This window comes from Genypterus blacodes, unplaced genomic scaffold (assembly GCF_046128005.1).
Source record: "Genypterus blacodes isolate CSIRO-AG114 ecotype Tasmania unplaced genomic scaffold, CSIRO-AGI_Gbla_v1 ptg000044l_1, whole genome shotgun sequence".
Taxonomy (NCBI): domain Eukaryota; kingdom Metazoa; phylum Chordata; class Actinopteri; order Ophidiiformes; family Ophidiidae; genus Genypterus; species Genypterus blacodes.
This window is the reverse complement of record NW_027466857.1, coordinates 4309335-4331909: the sequence shown is the minus strand read 5'-3', so window position 1 is coordinate 4331909 and position 22575 is coordinate 4309335. Positions and strand designations below refer to the sequence as shown.

The window sequence follows — 22575 nt, the reverse complement described above, 5'->3', positions numbered from 1 at the left end:
TGACTTGCCGAGTATGCAAAGTATACACTACACAAAATTACATTTGGCACTTGAGCAGCATCAAGTAATCCTCAAATAATCAGCATAACTAAGTATATTCTGAAGCACTTGCGGCGTCAATATGCACTATACTTTTGCCATTCCCCTGATTGAATTGAAGATCTTGCTGCTAAATGAACACAAAGTCACACAAATCATCAAGAGCATGCGGCTCGTGTACGATCACAGGATCTTGACGTCACCAAGATCTTTTTTTCTGTTGGATATCTTCACAGTCACCGACAAACGGCTTCGCTTTTGTGTTGGTGCTAAGTTTCATGAATGTGATACTGCTACACTGTGGAGAACTCTCAAAGCCACGCTTCAGCAAGTCCTGGCTGACCACCAACAGGAAGGATCTGTCAACATTCACCGGATAATAAAAGGGGTTTACCTACTAAAGGACGGTGGTTCTCTACTATATCCTGAAATGTCCTGTCAGCTCCTTCACGCCACTTCCTGTCAGCCGTCGTACCCTCATCAATCTTCAAAAACGCTACAAAAGACAATGAAAGCGCAGCGATTTTCCTTTCCATATCTAAACTGTGCATTGGAAGCAAATATGGGGGCGCCCATGTTTGGTCCACGCAAAGCCCCATAAGGCCAATACATCATATCTTGGCAGTGTGTGAAATAGACAGGAAAACGTATACATCATCGAAGCATTTATTAGAAAAATTTATATATCAACATCTGCTTCTTCACTTGGATGATATCAACATGAAGTCTGTATCTTACAGCGTGAAAGAGATAAACGTTTCAACAAAATCTGTTTTTCAAAAATTAATATGGAAATTTATACAGCAATAAACTCCATGTTGAGTTCACAAGACTGTGTCTAGCAGATATGCTTCACAGAAAGACTCACTCACCATGTAACTGATGGCTTTGAGGCATAAAAATGGTAAATTGTTGACCACTTCGCAAAACAATGCATCTGAATCCCGTGAGGAATTCTAAAACTCACCCAGAATAGAAACATTTGCACAAGATTGATGAGCACAACACCTGCGACGACACCTTGGCACATCACCACCGCTGCGCTCATCCCTCGTCACCCCAAACACAATGTGAGCACTTAACTTAGGAAGTGATGACAATAAATGATGGCAATCAAAGCTCGCCTCCACTTTTGATGAGGCAAGAGATAAAGCCCAGACGCCTTTCTTGCCCTTATTAATAAATGATGAAAATGTTTTCAGGAGTGTTGTTTCAGTAGCATCACAGATGGTCAGCTCCTTTGACCAAAGGATCTGTAGCGTTACTTATTCTTTTTGTGGTCAGCTCGTGTCATATTGAATTATGAAAGTGCTAAAAGGAGAATTTCTGTCGGCCGCAATAAAATAGGCACAGATTCCGCTGTCACACTAGAAGGCGCAGATCAAAGGCAGGAGTGTGACAGATGGCGTGGCACCTTTGTCAGCATGACGTCCAGCATGGGTGCGCATGTGTGTGTTTAGCTGGTGCTGATGTGTTTAAATGTCTGCACGTTCGTTTCGTGTTCTAATCTTAGAGAGACAGTGTGAAAAACAAAGTGAGATGTGCATGTGAAACGGAGCAGGGGATGTAGAGGAGCAGGGTGAAAGAACATGAGTAGACACACATGGAAATATGTGTTCAAAAGGTGTCTGATACGCTCTCATACACCCACCCAAAAAGCCTTTGGTGCTTGCTGTGCGACGGCACACTTTGACGCGACTCCTCCACTGATTTAATTAACCTTTTGCCAGCACTTTTCCCACAATGAATCAGTGAGCTGCACTTCAGTGTAACGCAGCTATGTCTGACTGGCTGGCTGTATGTATGTAAGCATGCATGTATGTATGTATATAAGGCTCAGTTTGTGATCCACCATCTTCTTAACAGCCCCTACATGAACATGGCAGTAAAGCCACAGCCTCACATAAGATGCAATACAGCAGTTCATCTACAGTGGCCTTCCTTCCTGACAGATTTATGCTTTTTGGACAGAAGGTGAAGACCAGAGCAGGCGAGGCTTCTTTCACAAAAGGATGACAGGCTTCACTGTGACTGTGCCGTCGTGGAAAATCAGGGGTCAAGCTCACATCTAGCCACTCCCACTGAGCAGTAACCCCATGTGTGATGGTTAATATAGCCTGGGAGAAGTGTCATAAAGGTGCTGCGGCACTGTAGCTGCTGCACCTAACAAGTCAGCACAGGCTTTTTCACACCCTATTAGGAATACAACTCAACTGGGCCATGCTATGTTTCTGTTTCGTGCAGTCATTCATGTTTTATGAGGGCAGAATATTGATTCTGAATCTAGCATAGTCAACATTAGGGTAGGGAAAAATCTGTTTCTGTCGGTGTGTTCACTTATCAATGCACAGCACCTTTATTATTATAACAGCCGGACCTAAAAGCCTAATACTTTAATATTAATACATTAAAATGTGCAATCGGAAGGACCTGGTAATTGTAGAATGGAGACCAACACTGATTTGACACCGATTTCAAAATCGCACAAAGCCAGGACACACATTTACAAAATATATCTAGCGAACAAAAAAGCACTTTGCCTCACACACAGTATTCATAGTTCCAACAGTGATCCAATAAATTTTGGGAAATTGGAGAGATCAATCATTGTTAGATATGCAATGTAGTAAGAAATTAAGAGTTTTGTTGGTTGTATTTTTGCAACTAAAATATGTGCCGGCACAGAGCAGATGGTGCATGGTCACTCTTATGATCTAATCCCTTTCATTACATCAATTCATTCGATTTTCCCACAATGGATGGTTTGGACAACTGCTTGTCTACACAACACTGATACTAACAGATGTCTCATGCACATGCACACAGATTCCGCTTTTTAATATGCACAAATCTAACATTTATTGTTCAAGATGTTCAATACTAATTACATGTTTGTGAGGCTTGTGGTGGTTTCATCTAAAATTTGTTTTTGCAAAGCTTTCTTTTCTTTCCTGTCCATTAGTGAAGTCTATACGGGAAAGGCTTTGGGATGTACTTATTATAATGTGACACGCTGTGAAAGCTCGATTGTCTTTGCCACAGAGATCAACACATTTCATTATCCCATGTGAATGTTTTTGTGTGTATTGCTGAGGTAATGGGGATTTAAAGCATTTTCCCCTCGTCTTTAGCAGTCCACATTCGTTTAAAATTTGCGGCTTTTGCAATAACTTCATGAATTTAACTTAATGTGAACCGTCCGATGCTCCCTTGTGTCATTTTAACTGCTGAGTGCAAACATTTCTATTTATCAGAGTGCCACTTATGGAAGAGTTACAGACTTACACTCCCCTCCTCAGACAGAAAGTTTCAACACTATGCTGATGTAACATGATATAGACTCTGTGTGTGTGTGTGTGTGTGTGTGTGTGTGTGTGTGTGTGTGTGTGTGTGTGTGTGTGTGTGTGTGTGTGTGTGTGTGTGTGTGTGCACGCATGGAGGAGCACAATAGATTTTATTTATTTATTAATTGATTAATTTTCAAATTTCATCTCAGGATGCAAGCTGTGGGAAATTAATGAGTGATAAACATGATAATTTTTAAATGAAGTATAGAGATAAATACAAAGGAATGCCGTGTTCTGTTGAGGTATTTAAGAAAGGCTTAGGAGGTAGAACCAACAGATGCTTTAATCAATATGTTTGCTTTTCAAAGAATTTCATCATAACTGCAGGAATGTCATAAATCTTAAATTAATGTATGCTTAGCAGATTTCACATTTTGTGTGCAGAAATGGTGATTTCTTAACCCTACATTGTCTTTTTAAAACTCATGTTAAATACATAAAAAAATCATTTAAATCTAATCTTCAATTGTCTGACACGCTGATTGTCAGGGTAATTTAGGAAAATTCGAGTAAAGTTTGTAAAGTGAAACAAATGTTTCATAGAAAAAAAAGGGGCTTCAGTATTTTAATACAGAGAACCTAAGTACAATAAGGGGCCGTGCTTTCGAAGAATAGAATAAAGGTAAAAAAAATGCATCAAATAATCTCAATCTGCATTCTTGGTTGTCAAAGCAAGGGGGGTCGTCTCTATTCCAGAGACACTGGATGTGATGCATCAGATACATTATGCAGAAACAAATGCTGTAGTTCTTTGTGTGTTTCTGCATTCGTTGGACCATTTTAAAGGGCCAAATGTACATAACAGGCACAGCAGCTTCATGTTTAGTTATATATGTTCCTTCTCTTGGATCGTGCAGGTGAACGTGCTGAGGCTTTGGTACTTGTCTGTGTCACACTCTGTAGAACAGAGCGAATTAGTATGAAATATTGAGTTCATTTATGAATAAGTGGGGCTGAACGGCCCCTTGTCGGAGCTTCTGCATGCATATTCAGTTGATGGAAACCTTTGGATGGGTCATTTCTCTCAGCTGCTTCATTAAATAGTGAAAGTCAAAAGCACAATGCCTCCTGACAAAAAAGAGACCAAGATCTATGGAGGTGGAACAGTGGGGACTTTTTTTTTTTTTCTTTGTTAGAGTCGAAATCCACATGATAAAAATGGACTTCCAAGTCCAAAAACAGTTTAACAAAAGCTGCCTTAGATTACAACACCAACATTCTTTCTGCAGATTGTTCCAAGCATGTTTAAGAAATTATATGGTGGATGTTTGCTGAGAATGTAACTTGCATCTGGAATCTGGGAGAAAGAACAACATCTCTTTATAACTTACAAATAATGCAGATAATGGGTTGGAGGAGAAAGTAAGAGGTTGTACTACCTAGAGTCAATCAGCAGGGGTTCCTTGACTCTGTGTGTGTGTGTGTGTGTGTGTGTGTGTGTGTGTGTGTGTGTGTGTGTGTGTGTGTGTGTGTGTGTGTGTGTGTGTGTGTGTGTGTGTGTGTGTGTGTGTGTGTGTGTGTGTGTGTGTGTGTGTGTGTGTGTGTGTGTGTGCATTTGAAGAGGTGGAATCAAAGCACAACTGAGAAGCCTTTGAAGCAAAGACACTGTTTCCTTGAACAATGGAAAAGAGGCAGGTGATCCGGTTTCGTACGTGTCTTGTGGGGCAATAAATACGGGTCCTGAGGAGGTCAGGGTCATGTTTACCGGCACCTCTGTGGTTAGGCTGAGCTTTTAGCAGCTCTCCAGTGTATAAATATATCAATCTGAATTCTGATGACATTTTGAAAAGGTAAAAGAATTACTCAGCTCCACCCCGCCGGAGACAAGCACCCTATGATGAATACAGCCATTCCAGAAATGACTTGTCTCAAATGTCAGACTGCAGCCAATGTTTTCAGAATCAAAACTAATAGCACATGGACGCAAGATATTTTCCTTTTTTTCTCTCCTTTATGTTCTGGGCAGGAAAGTGTAATCAGCCATAATTATCTTAACTGCCTGTCACTTGGCTTCTTAAAATAATTAGAATTTTACACGTGTTGTAATGGTGATGGCTGACACCAGAGATAAATATTATGATGAAAGATGAACAAGGAGAGGAACGTTTCCTTGAAGAAGAAGAAGTCTAATTCAAAGAAGAAGTCAATTTTCAAAGAAGAAGTCAATTTCAAAGCTTTACTAAAAAGCATCTGTCACACAGCGGAGTACAGTGCTGGGGGGAGAGAAGTAATAATACTTTTGTTGTGAAAAACACACTTAAAAATCAGTCGTGGCAGAATGTTCTAGCACACAAATGGTTTTCCAAAACTGTAAATTAGTTTTTCTGGACGTGATGGCAAAAAAAGGAAAGAGAAGAAAACAACACCGATATGTAATCTTCTATGCATTGCCTCCATTTGATGCAGGAAAGATTTGCTCTCTTCAATAGAGAACCTCAATCCTCCATTTCAGGTTTCCAGTGTGATCGCATTTGCACTTCAAACCATTGCGCCCATTTAATCAGCCATTGTGCGTGCCCAGCCAACCACTGCACAATTTCTAAGCAAAATCTCAGACTGTGGCACACAAAGCTATCTTTGATTATATGCTCGCCTATGGGGAAACTTTATCAAACTCTTGTCCATCCTATGGAGAGCACCAGGTGACAAGCAAGTGCTCTGTCGGAAGGCCACATTCTTTTCTGCATGCGGTGAGGAATCACGCCTTTGATCCAAAGAAAGGCAGCTGCAAATGCCTCACCAGACACCACTCCCACCAATCGCGCTTCCACTCACTTCCACCAATCACAGCTTTTCCCCCGGAATCAAGCATAATGCAGCCCACTGCTGCTTTTCAACATAGTGATTTTCCCTTTGAAAAATGATGAAAGCATGCGCCTCAAACAAATCAGCATTTCCAGACAAAAGAATGAAAAGTGTGGCCTACTCACCCAACTCATTGTCCGATTTATTGTCCATTTCCGTGTCAGTGAGGGTGAGCGCCGAGTTAGAACGGCTGGAGAGGCATGAATTTTGCCCAGACTTTGCACCCGTCCCCCATAGGGCCATGGTACGTTCCGGTGATACGGGCTCATGGTTCTCCGTAGCGACCGGTCCTCTGGAGTAGCTGCTGAGCGGGTGGGAGAGGCCCGGTTCAGGGCAGAGAGCCAAGCCTCTACGCGTGGACGGCTCACAGAACCCGAGTTGCCTCAGCGAAAACGTCTGCCCTGTGAACGGCACCAGTTGAGTTGTAATGATTAACAATCCAAGGCAACAACACGGTTTAAGAAAAGAAAAAAAGGTTATGTGGAAGGCTCCTTTCCTCAAATTACAGCCAGAACAAGTAACAACAATCCTCCCAAACATATCATATCAAATAATTGATCAGATTAAACTGTATTCTGTATCTTTACTGACAGAGTGACATTTTTAGGATTGCTCAGTGTCAAATAACAAAATATCAATGTAGGCGTGTTTATCTACATCTCTATGAAAAATCTAAGAAAATATTATATGTTGCGTACAAGTCATTTATAGGTTAAAAAAAAAAACATTTTTTACAATGACTCATTTACATACATTTGCTTTCCCTATACACAGAACAAGTTAAGACACTAGAAGTCATTTACAACAATTTGATTAAAAGTATTTCCTGCTATGTCTTCAAAACACAGTGATCTCTAAGCAAATGAAATTATTGCATATTTTGAATGCAAAGAAAAGTATACAAAAAACAAGCATATTCATGTTTTGACATTCATGTTTCACTTGTTACTGCAAAAAGTCACATCTTTCTCATCCTCCTCTGCAGTGTGATGCAAGCAGCCCCTTTGCAAATATTATGACTGAAAATTATTCTGCTGAAAACGATACGAATTGTAGTTAAAATGTGCATTAAATGTAAGATAAATACAACATCTGCACATTGCTCCTTACAAATGGGTGACATGCAGAGAACGAATTCCAATGTGTGAAAATATAATGACAAAGCCTTCGTCTTCCTCCTCCTCCTCCCCTCATCTCAAAGCATTTCTCACAGCTACTGCAATGTTACTAATATTTTGCTTCAAGGTTTGCAAAAATTTGCTGGGAAGATATCTTCAATGTGCCACTTTCCCTGTAAACCTTGAGACAAACATCTGACAGTGATAAAACGTTAGAGAAAATAGATCCCAACTAATCCACCTGCTTCCCGAAGGGTTCCTGTTTCCCCCCTAGAAATAAACTCAAAAGCGACTCTCTGTCTGTGGTGACGTAAGGAGCAGTCATTAACAGTAAATGCTCTGCTGTTGAAAGGAATAAAGAAAACAGCCATTCTCACCAAAAGCTTCATCATAATCCCATTAATCCTAAAAATAGGCACCAATTAGCACCAAGAAAATCTAAGGGAGTTATGGATAGATTTTCTAATTGCAATCTTATGAGCCGACTGAGTCCCATAAAATAGAACAAACCACTCCGAGTTTTTAATTACAGAAATTGGAGTGCTTTCTAACAGCTAATTGAAGGAAAAAAGTTATTTACTGAGTATTTTGCCTTATTATTTTAACATAGTGCAGGACGTGGACATTTTTTATGTCATTGTTTCTCACTACGTTAAACTCCATGGCTTTGCTCTGTTGGTTAATTCTGTTTGACAATATTGAAGAAACTCGGATGCAGGGATAGTGGTTTGCACTTTTTACTTCTGCCAATTTGGGAGAATTTATTTAACAACAAACAGCAAAATCCCTGCATCCATATTGACTTGCTGTTTTTTCAGTAAGCGAATGATGACGAATACATTTGCTGTGTTCACTTAAATCTTTCAAATTGTAGAATATAATTCTGGAAGGAATATGGTAATGAGTTTTTCCTCTGCACTTTTGGAGAGGTAAAACTCCAAAATGAGGTTTCCTAAGATGTTAGTAAATTAATATAAAAGATTTTTCCCTCCATCATGCTTCGCCATAAACACATTCAGACAGTTGCAATACCCCCACATGCAAATGATTAAACCAAAGATTTGCTCTTTCTAACCTGGCCTGCTGTACTCCACAGTCTCCTTGTGGACCATCTCCTTGACTCGGCCTCCAAAAAGCATCCGTGAAGGGTCATGGTCAAAGGCCTGGAGCGTCTCACTTGAACTGTAGGACTTCTGTGTGGGCACACGGCAGGCTCCCTCCTCCCGATCAGATGAGGAGGCGGTGTAACGGCGTTCTCGATCCTTCTCCCTCTCGAAATTTCTCTCCCTGTCTCTCTGGCTCTTGGACAGCGAGCAGAAAGGCCTCTGCTCCCTCACTCGTTCCATGCTGCCTGCATGCTGGGTATCCAACTCCTGTCCCTCCGACGACGCTCCCCCCACACTACACACTGGATAATTTCTTCCTCTCCTCTTCCGCTCAGGTTGCGATTCCAGTCCTGTTCCAATTTCCCCAATCCCTCTCCGTTCTTCTAAACCTCCATCCGTCTGTCGTTCACTTCAGTCGTTCCATTCGGCCTTCCACCCACTCTACCTGGTGAAAGAGAGAGAGGAAAGGAAACAAGGAGCTCAGATAACACTAATCCGTCTGCTTCATCTTCAAAAGCTCACACTTATCCCCTTCTCGCTACCCTGCCCCCACCACTACCGCCCCACCCAACCTTGAAACATCACCCGTGACCCCTTTGCCATACATGAATCCCCTCTTAAAAGGAAGACTACTTTTTTCCCTCCTTTGTTTTCATCTTTGAAATCAGATTCACTCATGTTGATTAACAATGATGCCCTTTTGCAGGAAACACCTGATTACTCAGGGGAAGTTGTTTATCCAGGATTTTTTCTAGGAGGATTTCATGATCCATATGATCAAACTGCGAGGGTGCTCATTAAGGCACATACCTCCACCAGGGCCGAACAAGCCTTGACAAAATGTGTCTTTTTATACCTGGAAGAGATTTATTTATGTGATTATGGTCAACATGCAATTTGACATTTTTTCTATTAAGAAAGTTGTATAGGCGTGTAATAAAATGTATAAGACTATAATAGCTGGAAGTAATTCCAGGATCTGCCAAAGTTTGCTGGTTTCCTTCCTGTCCCATGCTCCCAATTTTCGTCAAAAATTGGTTCACAGCTATGCGAGCGAGCCAGCTGAAAACACAACCTCCTTGGCAGAGGTAATAAAATATCCCCCCACCAGGTAAAAATGTCTCTTTGACAGGGAAATCAATACACCACTCATCATGATGGCTCTCCGACATGTTAACATGCTCCAGTTTGTAATTTAAACTGTATATAATGCAGAATAACTCTTACCCACTGCATCTGAATAATTGCAGCAATACGATCCCTGATTTTGCCCTAAAATAGAACTAATAATGAGAGAGATGAGAGGAAAAAAATATTATTTTCACTTTTCTACTGTATGAAAGCTGAGCAACACCACACAACAGCTTAATGTCACACGGTGCCCATTACCCACCATGACTCCTAACCTAGATTCTGAATGCACTGACCCAGTATTTGGCAAACACTTATTTTGGCCCAAGTGTATTACCTGTCTTCGGGAACATTAATGTACTTTAATAACAAAAACAGTAGAAAGTTTAATTTTTTAACTTGCCGAAAATTCAAAGAATAAATCAGGTGGATACACTGCTACAAAACTTGGACAAGGCAGATGAAGTGAGACGGTGACTAATCCACAAAAACCCCCAAGCGGAATGTGGATGGGAGCCCTGGTGTGTCACAAGTGTTTATTACCAGCCATTTTCCACTGCCTCCCAACACACACACACACACACACACACACACACGCGCCACACACCATACTTTCATTTCTCTCTTGGCTGAGCTGTAAGACTAAAGTAGCAGACGTCTTCTTTCCCCAAATGAGATCTACTTCGCTTCACTTTGAGCATCAAAACCTTCCAGTGATGCCAGGATAGCGTACTGGTGAGTGTGAGACAGCAGAGATTCCGAGGAGACTTCCCAAAAACAGAAGTGGGAGAGCATGGACTAGAGGATGCAGAGATAATGAAAATTGTGTGCCGTTACAGACCTCTTCAAGTTTTTTTTTCCATTCCCCTCAGTGTTGCTGGATATCACTCGGTTCCCCCGATGGGGTGAGATGCAATCAGAGACACACTCTCTTGTAACCCTGATGCTCTCCTCCCAACACATCCACACACCGCAACACACACAAGCGGTTTCGCACACTTCTTTTTACGGCGCCACAGGACAACACGCTCACATCTCATCGGTTTAAAAAAAAAAATCTTCACATCCGTCCAGATTGGCGGATTAATGTACAGGATGAGAGCAAGCAGACACGCCCAGAAGCCTCCCTGATTACGATCCCCTCTCTCCTTTATGGACTTGTAAAGAGATTCACAGTCTGGTAACGGAACACGCTACAAGTCCCATCCACTGAGCCATCCAGCCACCACTATAGGTGGAATTAGATTTGTGTCCTAATCAAGCTACAAACCCTGGAGTGTCCAGGCGTGTCCCTGTACAAACATTCCCTCTTTACTCGGTGGACACCATCTTATTCATAGCTCATCAAAGTGTCCTGAATGTAGACAGGCGTAGCACATGGGGACACTATTAGAGACTACAGTCGTTCACAGTAGCATATACTATATACAAAAGGTCACAGAGGTTCTTGATGTTGGTTTCCCGAGCTTTAACTTGAGAAAGTTTTTGACTACAGCATAAATTAGACCACTTTACAGAGAGAAGAACAAAAGGCTGCCTTTACTCTAATGAATTCTACACATCTGATGGTAAAAATGGCAACGGTGAAGATCTGCCTGGAGGATTGAAGCAATATCAAATATTCTTGCGTAAATTCATGTTCCTTTATACCTTTACAGTATCGCTTGGTTCTACACTCGCGGTTACCTCTGATAAAGCAGTCGAATCAGGACAGTCAGTCACCCGTGACCGCTCAGTGGAACAGTCGACACTGCAAAATTAGTGTCACCCAGAGGTCCTTTGGATGGCCAGTGAGGCAGGGAGAAAGACAAGTTCATGATGTACGCAGCGCAGCCATACACAAGTCCAAACGAGTCCCATGCCAGTTGAATACAGTACCCCCGACACTTTGCACTGTCCTACACCTCTGTACTTCTTTGAAGCATAAACCATAAACCATCTGTATAATATGCTACGAAGAAACGTGTCCAGCTCAATTGGCTCTTCAGGACAGTTGGGGAGATTTCAAGGATCTAAGAGAGATTTACTTCTTTCATGTCCGACATAGAGTATCTTATTCAAAAAAAGCATTTTTTTATGCCTTAAGATTGGTATTTGGATGGAATGGCCCAACATTCTAAGAAACATTGAAATAAATTAGAATTGTATAAAAAGTGTTAAAAAGCAAATTCAACATTGCCGAAATCACAGACTAAGAAGAAGAATTTTTTTACACTTCCAAGCTTGTGATATTGAAGGAATGGGCAAAGGGAGAACAACCTTCTGAGATCTCTCAGTGCCAATTCCACATTTGTATAAAGTCATCTCAATAAACAATGATGAGCTTAAAATGAGCCGACACTCACTCCTGCCTCCACCACACAAAGCATTTGACTTAACGCAAGTGGCCGCCGTTGTCCAGGATGCTGAAATGGCAACTCTTCACTCGGGCTTTGTACAGTAATTATATTTCCGTAGGGTGCTGCCTCACACATCAGCTCAGAGCTCCCTGTCGGTGACCTCTGTAAATAACCGCAATAAAGAGTGTACTTGTCCGCGCTGCTCTGTCCCTCCAAGACAATCCACCTGTCAACCAAGTGGCCTGGTCCTTCCCCCCTCATCTTGTTGTTGGCCATTTGCCGGAGCAGAGATCAGACGGCACTCAGCCATGGGGAGTGGTGTGAGTGGTTGATGGAGCTGGTGGAGATCAGGGCTGGCTCCCTTTAACACAGCCAGCACCTCCAACAATAGCCGCCTCTGACAGCTTTGCATAATTCATCTTGTCGACTCTCTCTCTCTCTCTCTCTCCCTTTCCTCCTTGACGCTTCCCTCTCCCTCTCCTCTTTCAGTTTCTCTTTTTCGATTCTTCTTTTTCGTGCCTCCTGGCACACGGAGAAGGGGAGAGGGAGAACCAGGGCAATGTTCCATCAGATGCTGCCTGTTTCCCCCTCAACTCCAGTGATTTTAGAGACACAGAAGTGTTTGTCTGCGACACATTGCACAGACTGTGAATTCTGGATGCCATCTGAACCCATTTGTGTTCAGTCTTTATCAAGGCTCTATGGTTAATTCCTTTACTGAAGAAAAGCTGTAGAACTGCAGATAATCAGGTAGCAGAGAGTTTCATTTTCAGAGGAACTTTTTCAGGGCTATAAAGAAACCCCTCCGCTGAAGCTTTTCCAGTTTTGGCCTTATTTAGCCCTGACTGACCAACCACAACATTAAAACCATTGAGGTGAAAAAAACATTGATCATCTCGTTCCAAAGGCACCAGTTGTATATATTAGGCAGCAAGTAAACAGTCAGTTCTTGAAGTCATTGGAAGCAGGTGAAATAGGCAAACTTAAGGATCAGAGCGACACTGACAAGAGGGTCTTCTGCGATGACACTGGTATGCAGTAGTCGGTACCTACCCAAAGTGGTCCAAAGGAGGACAACAAGTGAACCGTTACCGATCAAGAATCTATGGGAAGTGCTGGAAAAACAAGTCCGATCCATAGATGGCCAACCGGACTTAAAGGATCTGCTGCTAAAATCTGGGTGCCAGATACCACAGGACACCTTCAGAGGTCTTGTGGAGTTCATGCCTCGACGGGTCAGAGCTGTTTTGGCAGCACGAGGGGGCCCGAGGCAGGAGGCTTTAGAGTTCTGGCTGATCTGTGTATGTACATCACTTTGTATTTACAAATCATTTAACATATAAAATCAGTTTCTATGAGAGAATACAAGATAAAAGAGAGATTTAAGGGGAAGAAAAAAAAGTGCAATCAAAAACCACGACAGCATTTCCCCCCCGCAATTAGATTTCGGTGGCAGCTGTATCCTTACCATACGCGGTGACAGATGAGGTTAGTAAACTGAGTGAGACTTTGAGGAAGGATGATGAAATCGTGCTTTATGGCAGGTTTCTTGTTGCCTTGCGTGAGGCAGAGTATGCACAAGTGGAATAAAGTGATGCAAATCCCAGACACAGCCACTTCAGATTATTCCTTGCACATGAGGCTTGACGCTTCATCCCTCATCGTTAAAGCACATTTGGTAGACAACGCTGTTTAAAGGATGAAGACAAATCACCCAAAAGCCAGGTTAACCTGCAGTCCTACGTTTCGTCTTGGTTTTTACTTTTCTGGCCTGTCACTGGTTAATCACAGCAGCCAACAACTAATCCCAGCCATTTTATTGTGCGACTTTTGTCTGAATTAAGAAAATAAGAAAATATGACATGTGCCAGGACTGGGATACAACATAATAAGCTGAGCAGGGATGTTTACAAGTCCCCCAAATAACCCTTCACCGGTGACAGCGCAAGTTATATATTCATTGAATCTTTAATGGGGGATTCGCAAGCACAGCAAATTCTTTTTCTCCTTTTTTTAAAGTAATTGCTAGGTATGGACTAGAATATAACAAAAGTAGGATTTTATAATGTTTCTTCTGTGGTATCACTCACGATCGCACATGGTAATAGCATGTAAGTCAATGTATTCATAGATACAGGCTTATCCAACCTACGCTCATCTGTATCCAAGGCTACTCCACCCGCCTCCCTTCCATATCACCAACTCAATTACCCCAGACAGACGGTCTTAACTGGATGGGCCACAGTTTGCCATTCTCTGAAATTGGTATCGCCACAAGGGATAAAAGGAAGTAGCGATGATCACTAGCGTTTCTTTAATTGAGAACTCTGCAAGACGCTGTCAACAGTTGTCATCTAATGCTTACTCATAATGAATAGACTTCTGTGGTGTGCAAATATAAAAATCTAACTCGGCAGGCCGGTGAAAATTCATGGACAAAATCCATGATCGACCCATTGTTAGTGAGCTTAATTAAATTGCAGCGATACTGCAGCTGCATTGTAATGAAGCTACAATGCAATCAAAACACCAGAGGATGATTGAAGGAATACAACTCAAATCATATCTGTCCGCAGCATATCTTGTAAACAAAAGAAAATGGATTTGGAGACCTTAAATGATCTTGAAAAAACACAGCCGGTATCTTACTCGTTTAAGTCAACAGCGGCTCCTTTTTAATTATAAATCGTCAATCAAGTATCGCTGTAGCTCAGCGGTCTATCTGGACATCTTAACCTAGAAACATTATTATAGCACTAAAGTAGACTGTCAACAGCGTGCACGGAGATGGTTGAAAATCACTGTGCAAACTATATTTGAAATGCCAGATGCGTGCAAACGCGCAGAGCAGATTGATATTCAAACACAGGGAGATATTCTAAAGTGCTGACATTGGATGTCATTTAAATGCATCTCACATGATTTTACAACAGACTAGCCCTGCCTCTTTTTAGCATGTGCTGGAGATGGAGACTAGACGGCAATCTTATAAACAGACATCTGTGGATGATATGGAGTAATGCTGCTGTGCTGCTGTGATTGCTGAAAAATGTCCAAGTCTGACCAGATAAAGGCTTTGGCCTTCTGTTGCACATTTACATAATTGTTACATCAATATACGCACTCGGTTAATGAAATTAAAAGGCAACAGAAATGTACAAGGGCAACGATTTTTGCACTTTAACAGCGAATAATATATGCGGTGTATTTTCTCTTTACTTGTACGATGCCACAAGAGCCGCAAAATAAATAAAGAAACTAGAGGGTTTTTATTCTCTGGTTGTCAGCATTTTAAGGAGTATGTAGGTCATGATAGCACACTATCAGAATACTGAGAGACTGCGGGCCTTATTAAAGAAACATCAATCTCAAAATTCACCAACTTCGCGCGGGTTTCTCTGCTTCAAGGAGAGAAACTTGGGAATCTACTCTGAGGCGAACGGCACACCACTCTCCACTGGAAGTCAAAGATTGCTGACCTGTATACCTTCACTGTGAGATGAAGGCATTGGTTGTACACTCTTCAATAGTCTGATATTCAATATTTCTCTACCTCACCCTGCTGACAATGAAAAGGCAGATCTAGTGTTGCTGACTGGCATCCCATGTGAACCGGCGCTTCTGACCAGGCTCCATCATCGCTCTTCCGTCACCCACCAGCATCACCAAGGTCACGTCAACTGAATTATTGAAGCCGTCAAGCACCTTCATCGACAAGCGTAGCTGACGCCCAACTTCCCACTGGGCTGTCCAAGGGCCACAATAGACTTGACCTGAGGGCCCCTGGCAGGCTAAACTATTCTCATTCGCTATACGTTTGCTCTATGTATATATAGGAAATCATAAAAAAATCTGTCTGTAGAATTTGGCAAGTCAGAGCACCACAGAGGCACATCAAATATAGAACACATTTATTTAACCATAGCTACATATATTTGTATATACACATAAATATATACCTGTATATATATATATATATATATATATATATTTGTATACATAATGATGATGAAAGCCCAAATCAATTAGAATGGGGCAAACATTATGTTCAATACGAAAGAAATGTGTCATCTGCAAATTTGTGACAAATACTGCACAGGTAGTAATTCAGAGTGATTTTCACTAGCAGAGAGCGCAATTCCTTTCGATTTTGTTCTCTTTACGACAGGACTAAATCCACTTGGTTTGTCTCTCCCTGCTGGGCTTAGTCTGTAGCTCTCAGGGAGAGCTCTACTGTTACAAAGTCAGAACCACTCCTCAATCTCACTACTTGGTCTTGACCCAGAAAGTCCACAAAAGCATGCTGAGCCATAAATGTTAATCTGTAGGTTACAACAGTGTGAGCAGTGCTGCTCCGACATTCGTGCCAGCAGGAAAGCGTCCTGTGGATAATCGCAGGTAGCTTTCATCTCGGCCTGCTTTGGCCAAAACGGCAGAAAGTGTTAGAAACAAATCAAAAATGTCATGCTAAAATTTCAGATTTTGCGGCTTTTAAGTCGCTCATAACTGGCAAAAATATGTATTCCATTTCGTGGGCAAATGAGACACAGGCTCTTTTTAAATCAAATGCACCCATGAACACTCAACCCAAGAAATGCATCGATGTTACCCAGAATACATTAGGTCATTCAGCAAGTCGTCAACAGCCATGCACGTACAGCAGCTGCTCCCCTGGGAACACGGCTCTGTTGCTTCTCCAATCAAAATGCAATAGCAGATATCATATGACACAGAGCAGATATTTGAGACGGAAAATGCAACGTAGGTTAATATAAAACTCCATTTACATCCTAAGCAATTACTTGTGTCATGTATCTGTTAAGCATCTTTATTTTAATTCAATAAAGCATGTACTACCTGAAAACTATACAATCTGGTGCGTTTAGAGATTTGCTTCAAACACAACCTGACCCCAGACTGAGTCCCAACACAGCTCGCATCTTCACCATGATGTTGTTTCTCTCAAGCAGCCTACAATGTAGTTAACGACCACAGTGGTAATGCATCAAGTGCTGTCACTTAATATCCCTTCCCTAAGCACATTTCAAGAGCATGCAATCTTCCTCCAAATCCTAGGGTGACTTTCAGTATTAATTTGGCAAGTTGCAGGAAAAACATGTTTTTGCCAGAGTAAACTTTACTGCAACTGCCACATTATGGCGCCGTTACTCGAAATCCTCCTGCTTGTTAATGAAATCGCCGGGGACCCGTCCATCACACAAATATGCAAAGCATGAAATCCTGTTGTGTTTTTTTTTTAATAATATTCCTAAAGTAATTTGAGAACTATACATCATGATGTCTGCCCATTCTCACGGGAGAGAGGAGTCGGGACATCCTCAGGTGAAAGAGTGCTGCTGCAGACAACAGCCAAGCAGACAGTGTGTTAATAGTAACAGATTAGAGGGCAGCAATTATGTAAAGTAAATATGACATGGAACCAATCCGCCGAGCCCAGGGAACTGAGGGTAGTTTGTCAGGCTGCATTAACCTTCACGTGTTTGCTCTGATGTGTTGAAACAGGCAACTCGGCCATGTTTGCCGTATCAAATGCTATAATTCATAAGGTCATCCTTTACGCAACTGGCTGCATTCACAAGTAATAAGGTGAGATATGGAGAGTAGTATTGCATGTTAACCCCCCCACATCCGTTTTGATCTTTGTGGAGAGAGCAGATCTTGATTGGTTATTAACAATCTAGAAAACTGTGTTCGGACCAGGAGGCTGTTCTCATCAACAGTAATATTAAATTCATCCTAGGAATAATGAAAGAGGAAATTACTTATTGATGTGAATATGGAGTGGCAGTGTTGTGCTCACATTTTTTTCTTAATATTTCCCGAATTAATTAGGAGTTTAAGCTTCCAGCATCGCGAAATCACCACGAGAATTTGCTGCTCCTGGCAGCATCAGAAATTGTAGTCACCTGCTTTGATTAGAGGGATTAAAGGCCAATAAAGTTTGAAGCTCAGGCATTTGGATAAAGCTGTGATACCAGGTCACAGCAGTAAATGTCTCAGTACTAGAAGTGTGGTGAGTGGAATACTTAGCAGGTATAATATGGCATATTGTATCCACGACACCTAGGTTATTGCTTTTCACTACAGCGTGCAAAACAATGTTGGTACTCTTCTCAGCCAGAGATATTTTTACACAATGGACTTGTCAAAATTCATTTGCCATGAGCCTGTAGCAGTCAGTCACAGGCAGGGAACAAGCAAAACATCAGTCCTGTCTTGTGGGATACGTCGATACAAAGCAAAAGATAATACTAGTTGTGTCCGCGTTAAGAGGAGACGCCACAACAACACATATCACCCAAGAAATGTCTTTGTAATGCCATTATAGGGTGGCACGGTGAAAACAGTCCTGTTATTCCAGTAGTTTGGAACTATTTAGATTCTAAAAACAATATCCATCACCTCAAAACTAAATTTATCAAAGCATCTGCCGCTCCAAATTTAACAGCAAAGCCAGTTTTATTGATAATTCTGTTTCACCCGGTGAATAAAAGTCATTTTTACCACTATATTATTTTCAAGGTAGCATGAGGCGCTGGCGATGGCATGATCCACCTCTGAAGGCAGAGGTGTAGAAAAAATCTTTAATACTTTACTATTCCAGGCATTGCCAGAGACACAAAATGGCCTCAACTGCTGCAGTTCCTCAAAAGCACTCAGGACAACAGCCCAAAAATCAATTCATCTGGACGGATGTACTTTTCCTTCTAGGCTATCATGTGAACTCGGATGAGTGTGTTTGCAGATTGTGTACAGCTTAATCCATGTGACATTGGGATCAGATCATTTCTCTCCCGCTCGCGCCAAGAGCCGAGTCAAGCCACCATGTTACGAGACTCGAGATAAAGACGGAAGTAAACCAAGCTGGTGTCCAAAGCTTTTAGTTAAATAGCAGCACTCCGTCCTGCTGCTTCTGACAACAAAATCAAAACACAACGCAACCCATGAAATTACATATCGCATATTCATTTGATGGTTGTCAGGCAACCAATCCTTTTCTCCTAATGCAGAAAATACAGCCCTGCAAAGTTCCAGCCTCCTTTCTGTCCTTCCAACAGGCTGCGAGTCCCTCTGCCTGCCACGCAGCCATCCTGGAGGCCTCCTGCACATTAATTCAGGACTCCTGATATAGTTTCTCCACCTCATCCACCTGAGGCTGAAATTTGTCCCAAGTTTAGTGTCAGCGGCGGTTGAATTACTGGTAGGCAGTGGATTAAATGGGTTACTCCTGTGCCACTTTGATTGAGGTGTTCAGCTTTTTTATATAATGCATTTTTATGTGCAGATGAATTAACTTTTTTTTTTTTTTGGGAGCCAAGCCATCCCACAGTGTCAGCCCCCGGTCAGGGCTCCAGAGGGGGACCCCAGGGTGAGACTGACTGGGAGAGAGATATGCACTTATTGTCATCACTGGGATAAAAAAGATTGGATTTAATGTAACGGCAAAAGAACAAGACGTGTTCATTCATCTGATTTATGACATTTCCTCTGTTATGACTCACACAATGTTTGACAGCGCGGGATTGAAACAACGTTAGGAGGCACTTGAGCGGGTGCGTTTGATTTTTTTTTTTAAATGTTTGAACTTAAAGAAAGCGGTCAGGAGTACAACGCTACATCATCTGCTCCCTTACTTGCACTCACCGAGGGAGTAGTTCAGCTATAAATCCACAAGGAAACGATCAAAGTATGATTCATTATATTAAAATATCGATGGAAAAAAGAGGGGGTGTCGAGTCCCCCAGAGGTCTCGGATCTACATTTTTGAAGGACTGTGGGTTTTACTAGAGCGCCGACGGAGCAAAACTGCGCACTGTTATTAAACAAAGAGCACCGAGCCTGTCATATGTTGAAGTCACGTTAAAAACAAGCGATATCGGTAAAATAATATAAACCCAGCAGGCTTGATCATCTTACCTGCTCGGGGCTTCGAGTCGGTCTTAAACTTACAGCGGTGCGCTTATAGTCCCAAACTTGCAGACAGTAAGCGGGCAGCGTGCGCCACGATGTCCGTTCGGCAAGAGCCGTGTGTGTGCAATTTGGCAACCGGTAAGGCTTCTTCAAAGATTCAACTCCTCTCACCTCCCCCCCCTCCTCCTCCTCCTCCCCACCCGCGGAGATCTTCTTAAGAAGCTCCCGGAAAGCGTGGGCACACTCGGCGTTGAGCAGCTGAGTCGTCTCCGGAGGATCGTCGCGGTCGGAGAGCTTGAAGCTTCGGAAAGGCGGAAAACAACGTGTCACAGGATGGAGATGCGTGTCCCCGGTGTCTCCAGTGTCTCTTCCCCCCCCCCCCCCGCACCCCGCTCCTTTGGATCTGCCGGTCACTGGTTCCACCACAATGCAGCCGTCCGCTTTTTCACAAGGTAACACAGTTGCGCTTCAACGACTCCCGGCAAGTGCACACACAGGATACGGGGAGGAATGGAAACTCACTCACTTATACGAGGACGCAGAGGATCGGCAGCCGCTCCAGCTGCTCTTTTAGGTCCGATACGCACTTGTCAGCTGATAAAATGCGCATCCCGCCGCTCCGCACAGCATCGCCTCTCGTCTGCCTATCAGCGCCGATGAAATCACAGGCCTGAAGAAAGACGAAGCTCAACTATGACCTCTAGGTAGGGAGCGTCAGGAAAACGGCTCATAATAACAACTAAATCAATACCATTAACGCACCAAAAAAAATAACACCAAACACATGACAGCACGGGAGAATGGATTTTACCTACAAAGTTGCTGTTTTATTCAAATTAAAGTATAACAATAGCAATATTATTCGGTAAATTTCCCGTTTTCTCCACAGCACCGAGCCTTTCATCTCACCTGCCTGTCTTTCTCTTTCTCTGCCTGCCTGTTCATGAAGCTCACCTGTGCAGGCGGCTGCAAGCTCATATAATTGGCCGAGGCTCTTATCTGCACTGTCTCCCATTCACTCTGACAAAAGGAAAGAGAAGGAAAGGGGAAGATTCCTGTAAATAAATGTGTTATTTCCAAGGAAGACAAGCAGCTAAGGGTCATTCAAGCTGTTAATTAAACTGTTAGATAAACACGTAAATGGCAAAGTGTTCAATTTAAAATCTGTCTCAAGATGAGCTATCATATAAGCCTGATTCATATTGTTGTGCTCCATTAACCATCTGTAGTGGAATTGAGAAGTTCAACAAAAAAAAAACCTGTCCAGTTTGAGTGATAGCCACATTGAGGAATATTATTATTGTTGTAGATCATTGACTGTGCATTTGCTTTGAGGGTTGATTACCCTAGATTGACTTCATATGCCTTTTAGTTAATGATTTCACAGAATTGAAGTCAAAGGAAAATGGCTGCAGTGTTTCGTAAGTGAAGATTTTATCTAGATGAGCTCCGGTTACACAGATAAGTACAATCGCCTCCCAGCCATTTTCCGTCCCAAGTTAAACGGAAAACACATTTACTTTGAATTAGCTTTGTGATTGAAGAAAACATATGAGACCCTACATCTGATAGGCTTCAAATGATAGCATTTAGGGGAGAGACAAGGGAAAGCCGAGTTTCATTAATTACAAAAGCAACAGCCCACTAATCCAAGTAGGAAAGCGTTTTTAGAAGGAGACTCTTTTTTTTGGGTTTTGAAAGAAAGAAAGACTAACAATACCGAGTAGATCAGAGACCTTCAAGCTCTGGTCTGCGGGCCCATTTCTCAATAGGGGGCCAACTACTGCAGCTCTGACAGGGCATTTTTTTTAATCCCTTTCCTGAATTTAGCCCACGTCTGACCACATGCAGTGATGAAGTTATCACTGAGGACAGCTTTTCTCCAAGCAGAACTAGCTCCGGCCTTCGACACCTGATTCTTCTATTATACCCGGAGTACATCAAACAGTCGCCTCCATCAAATGGCATTATCTGCATGAAAGGCAACTGCCCAACAATCTATCTCCAACACTGCCATTCAATCTCCAGTCAAGGGCATGCAAGAAAGAGAGGAGAGAAAGAGAGGATATGAAAAAGGAGAGGAATTCTTGTAATGGCTGTTGAAGAAAACAACCCTCCCGTCCCCCATCCCCACCCACCCAACACATACCCCCCACCACCACACACACACACACAGACACACACGCACTCATGCACGCCCCGCTACCCCCTCTTTCCTCGAGTCAAACTTCTTTTTTCCCTCTGCTGTAATATTCTCGGGGCTCTTGAGAGAGAGTGTGTATGTGGAAGTTAGTTACTTAGCAACAAATTCACACATTTCATCCGCATGAAGGTTCTTTTAAGTTCGGTACACTAGCGGGTTAATGACAGATTAACAGTCCTTCACTTTGGTGAACCGCAGAAAAAACCATACTCTGCTTCTATAAAGTGTTTTTGCAATTTACCTCGGCTTTGGTTTTTGTTATTTTTTTCGGGAAACTTTCTTTTTTGTCAGACTTTCTACAAGGCTTAAATGTCTCCACTCACCTATGGTGTGTGTCCACGCAGTCTACTGTGCCCTCTATTGGAGGCCAGTCACTTTCAAGTTTCATGTACAAAGAATTGTGATGTGTGTGTGTGTGTCTGTGTGCGCATGTGTGTGTGAACAAATGCAACTCTGTTTTGTAGACTCATACAACCACTGAAGAATTTTCAGAAAGGACTTGACTTATATGCAGGTATGGTAAGGTGAGGATGTAATACATTGATTAGAGTTGTA

The 22575-nt window shown here is 42.3% G+C and overlaps 1 protein-coding gene across 2 annotated transcripts in view; it reads right to left on the bottom strand.

The window, feature by feature from the left end:
- Positions 1–20477, bottom strand: part of LOC142999350 (teneurin-3) — a 126284-nt gene extending 105807 nt beyond the window's left edge. Inside the window, exons 1-3 of one of the 2 annotated variants that reach the window (XM_076148847.1) lie at positions 20344–20477; positions 8385–8860; positions 6317–6592 (exon numbers count right to left, since the gene is read on the bottom strand). In XM_076148847.1, the coding sequence (XP_076004962.1) occupies positions 6317–6592; positions 8385–8655 (547 nt within the window). In that variant the 5' untranslated portion in view covers positions 8656–8860; positions 20344–20477. Of the gene's footprint in view, positions 1–6316; positions 6593–8384; positions 8861–19823; positions 19992–20343 lie in introns of those variants that run through there. The other variant, XM_076148846.1, reaches the window with a different exon arrangement.
- Positions 20478–22575: the final 2098 nt, after the last annotated feature.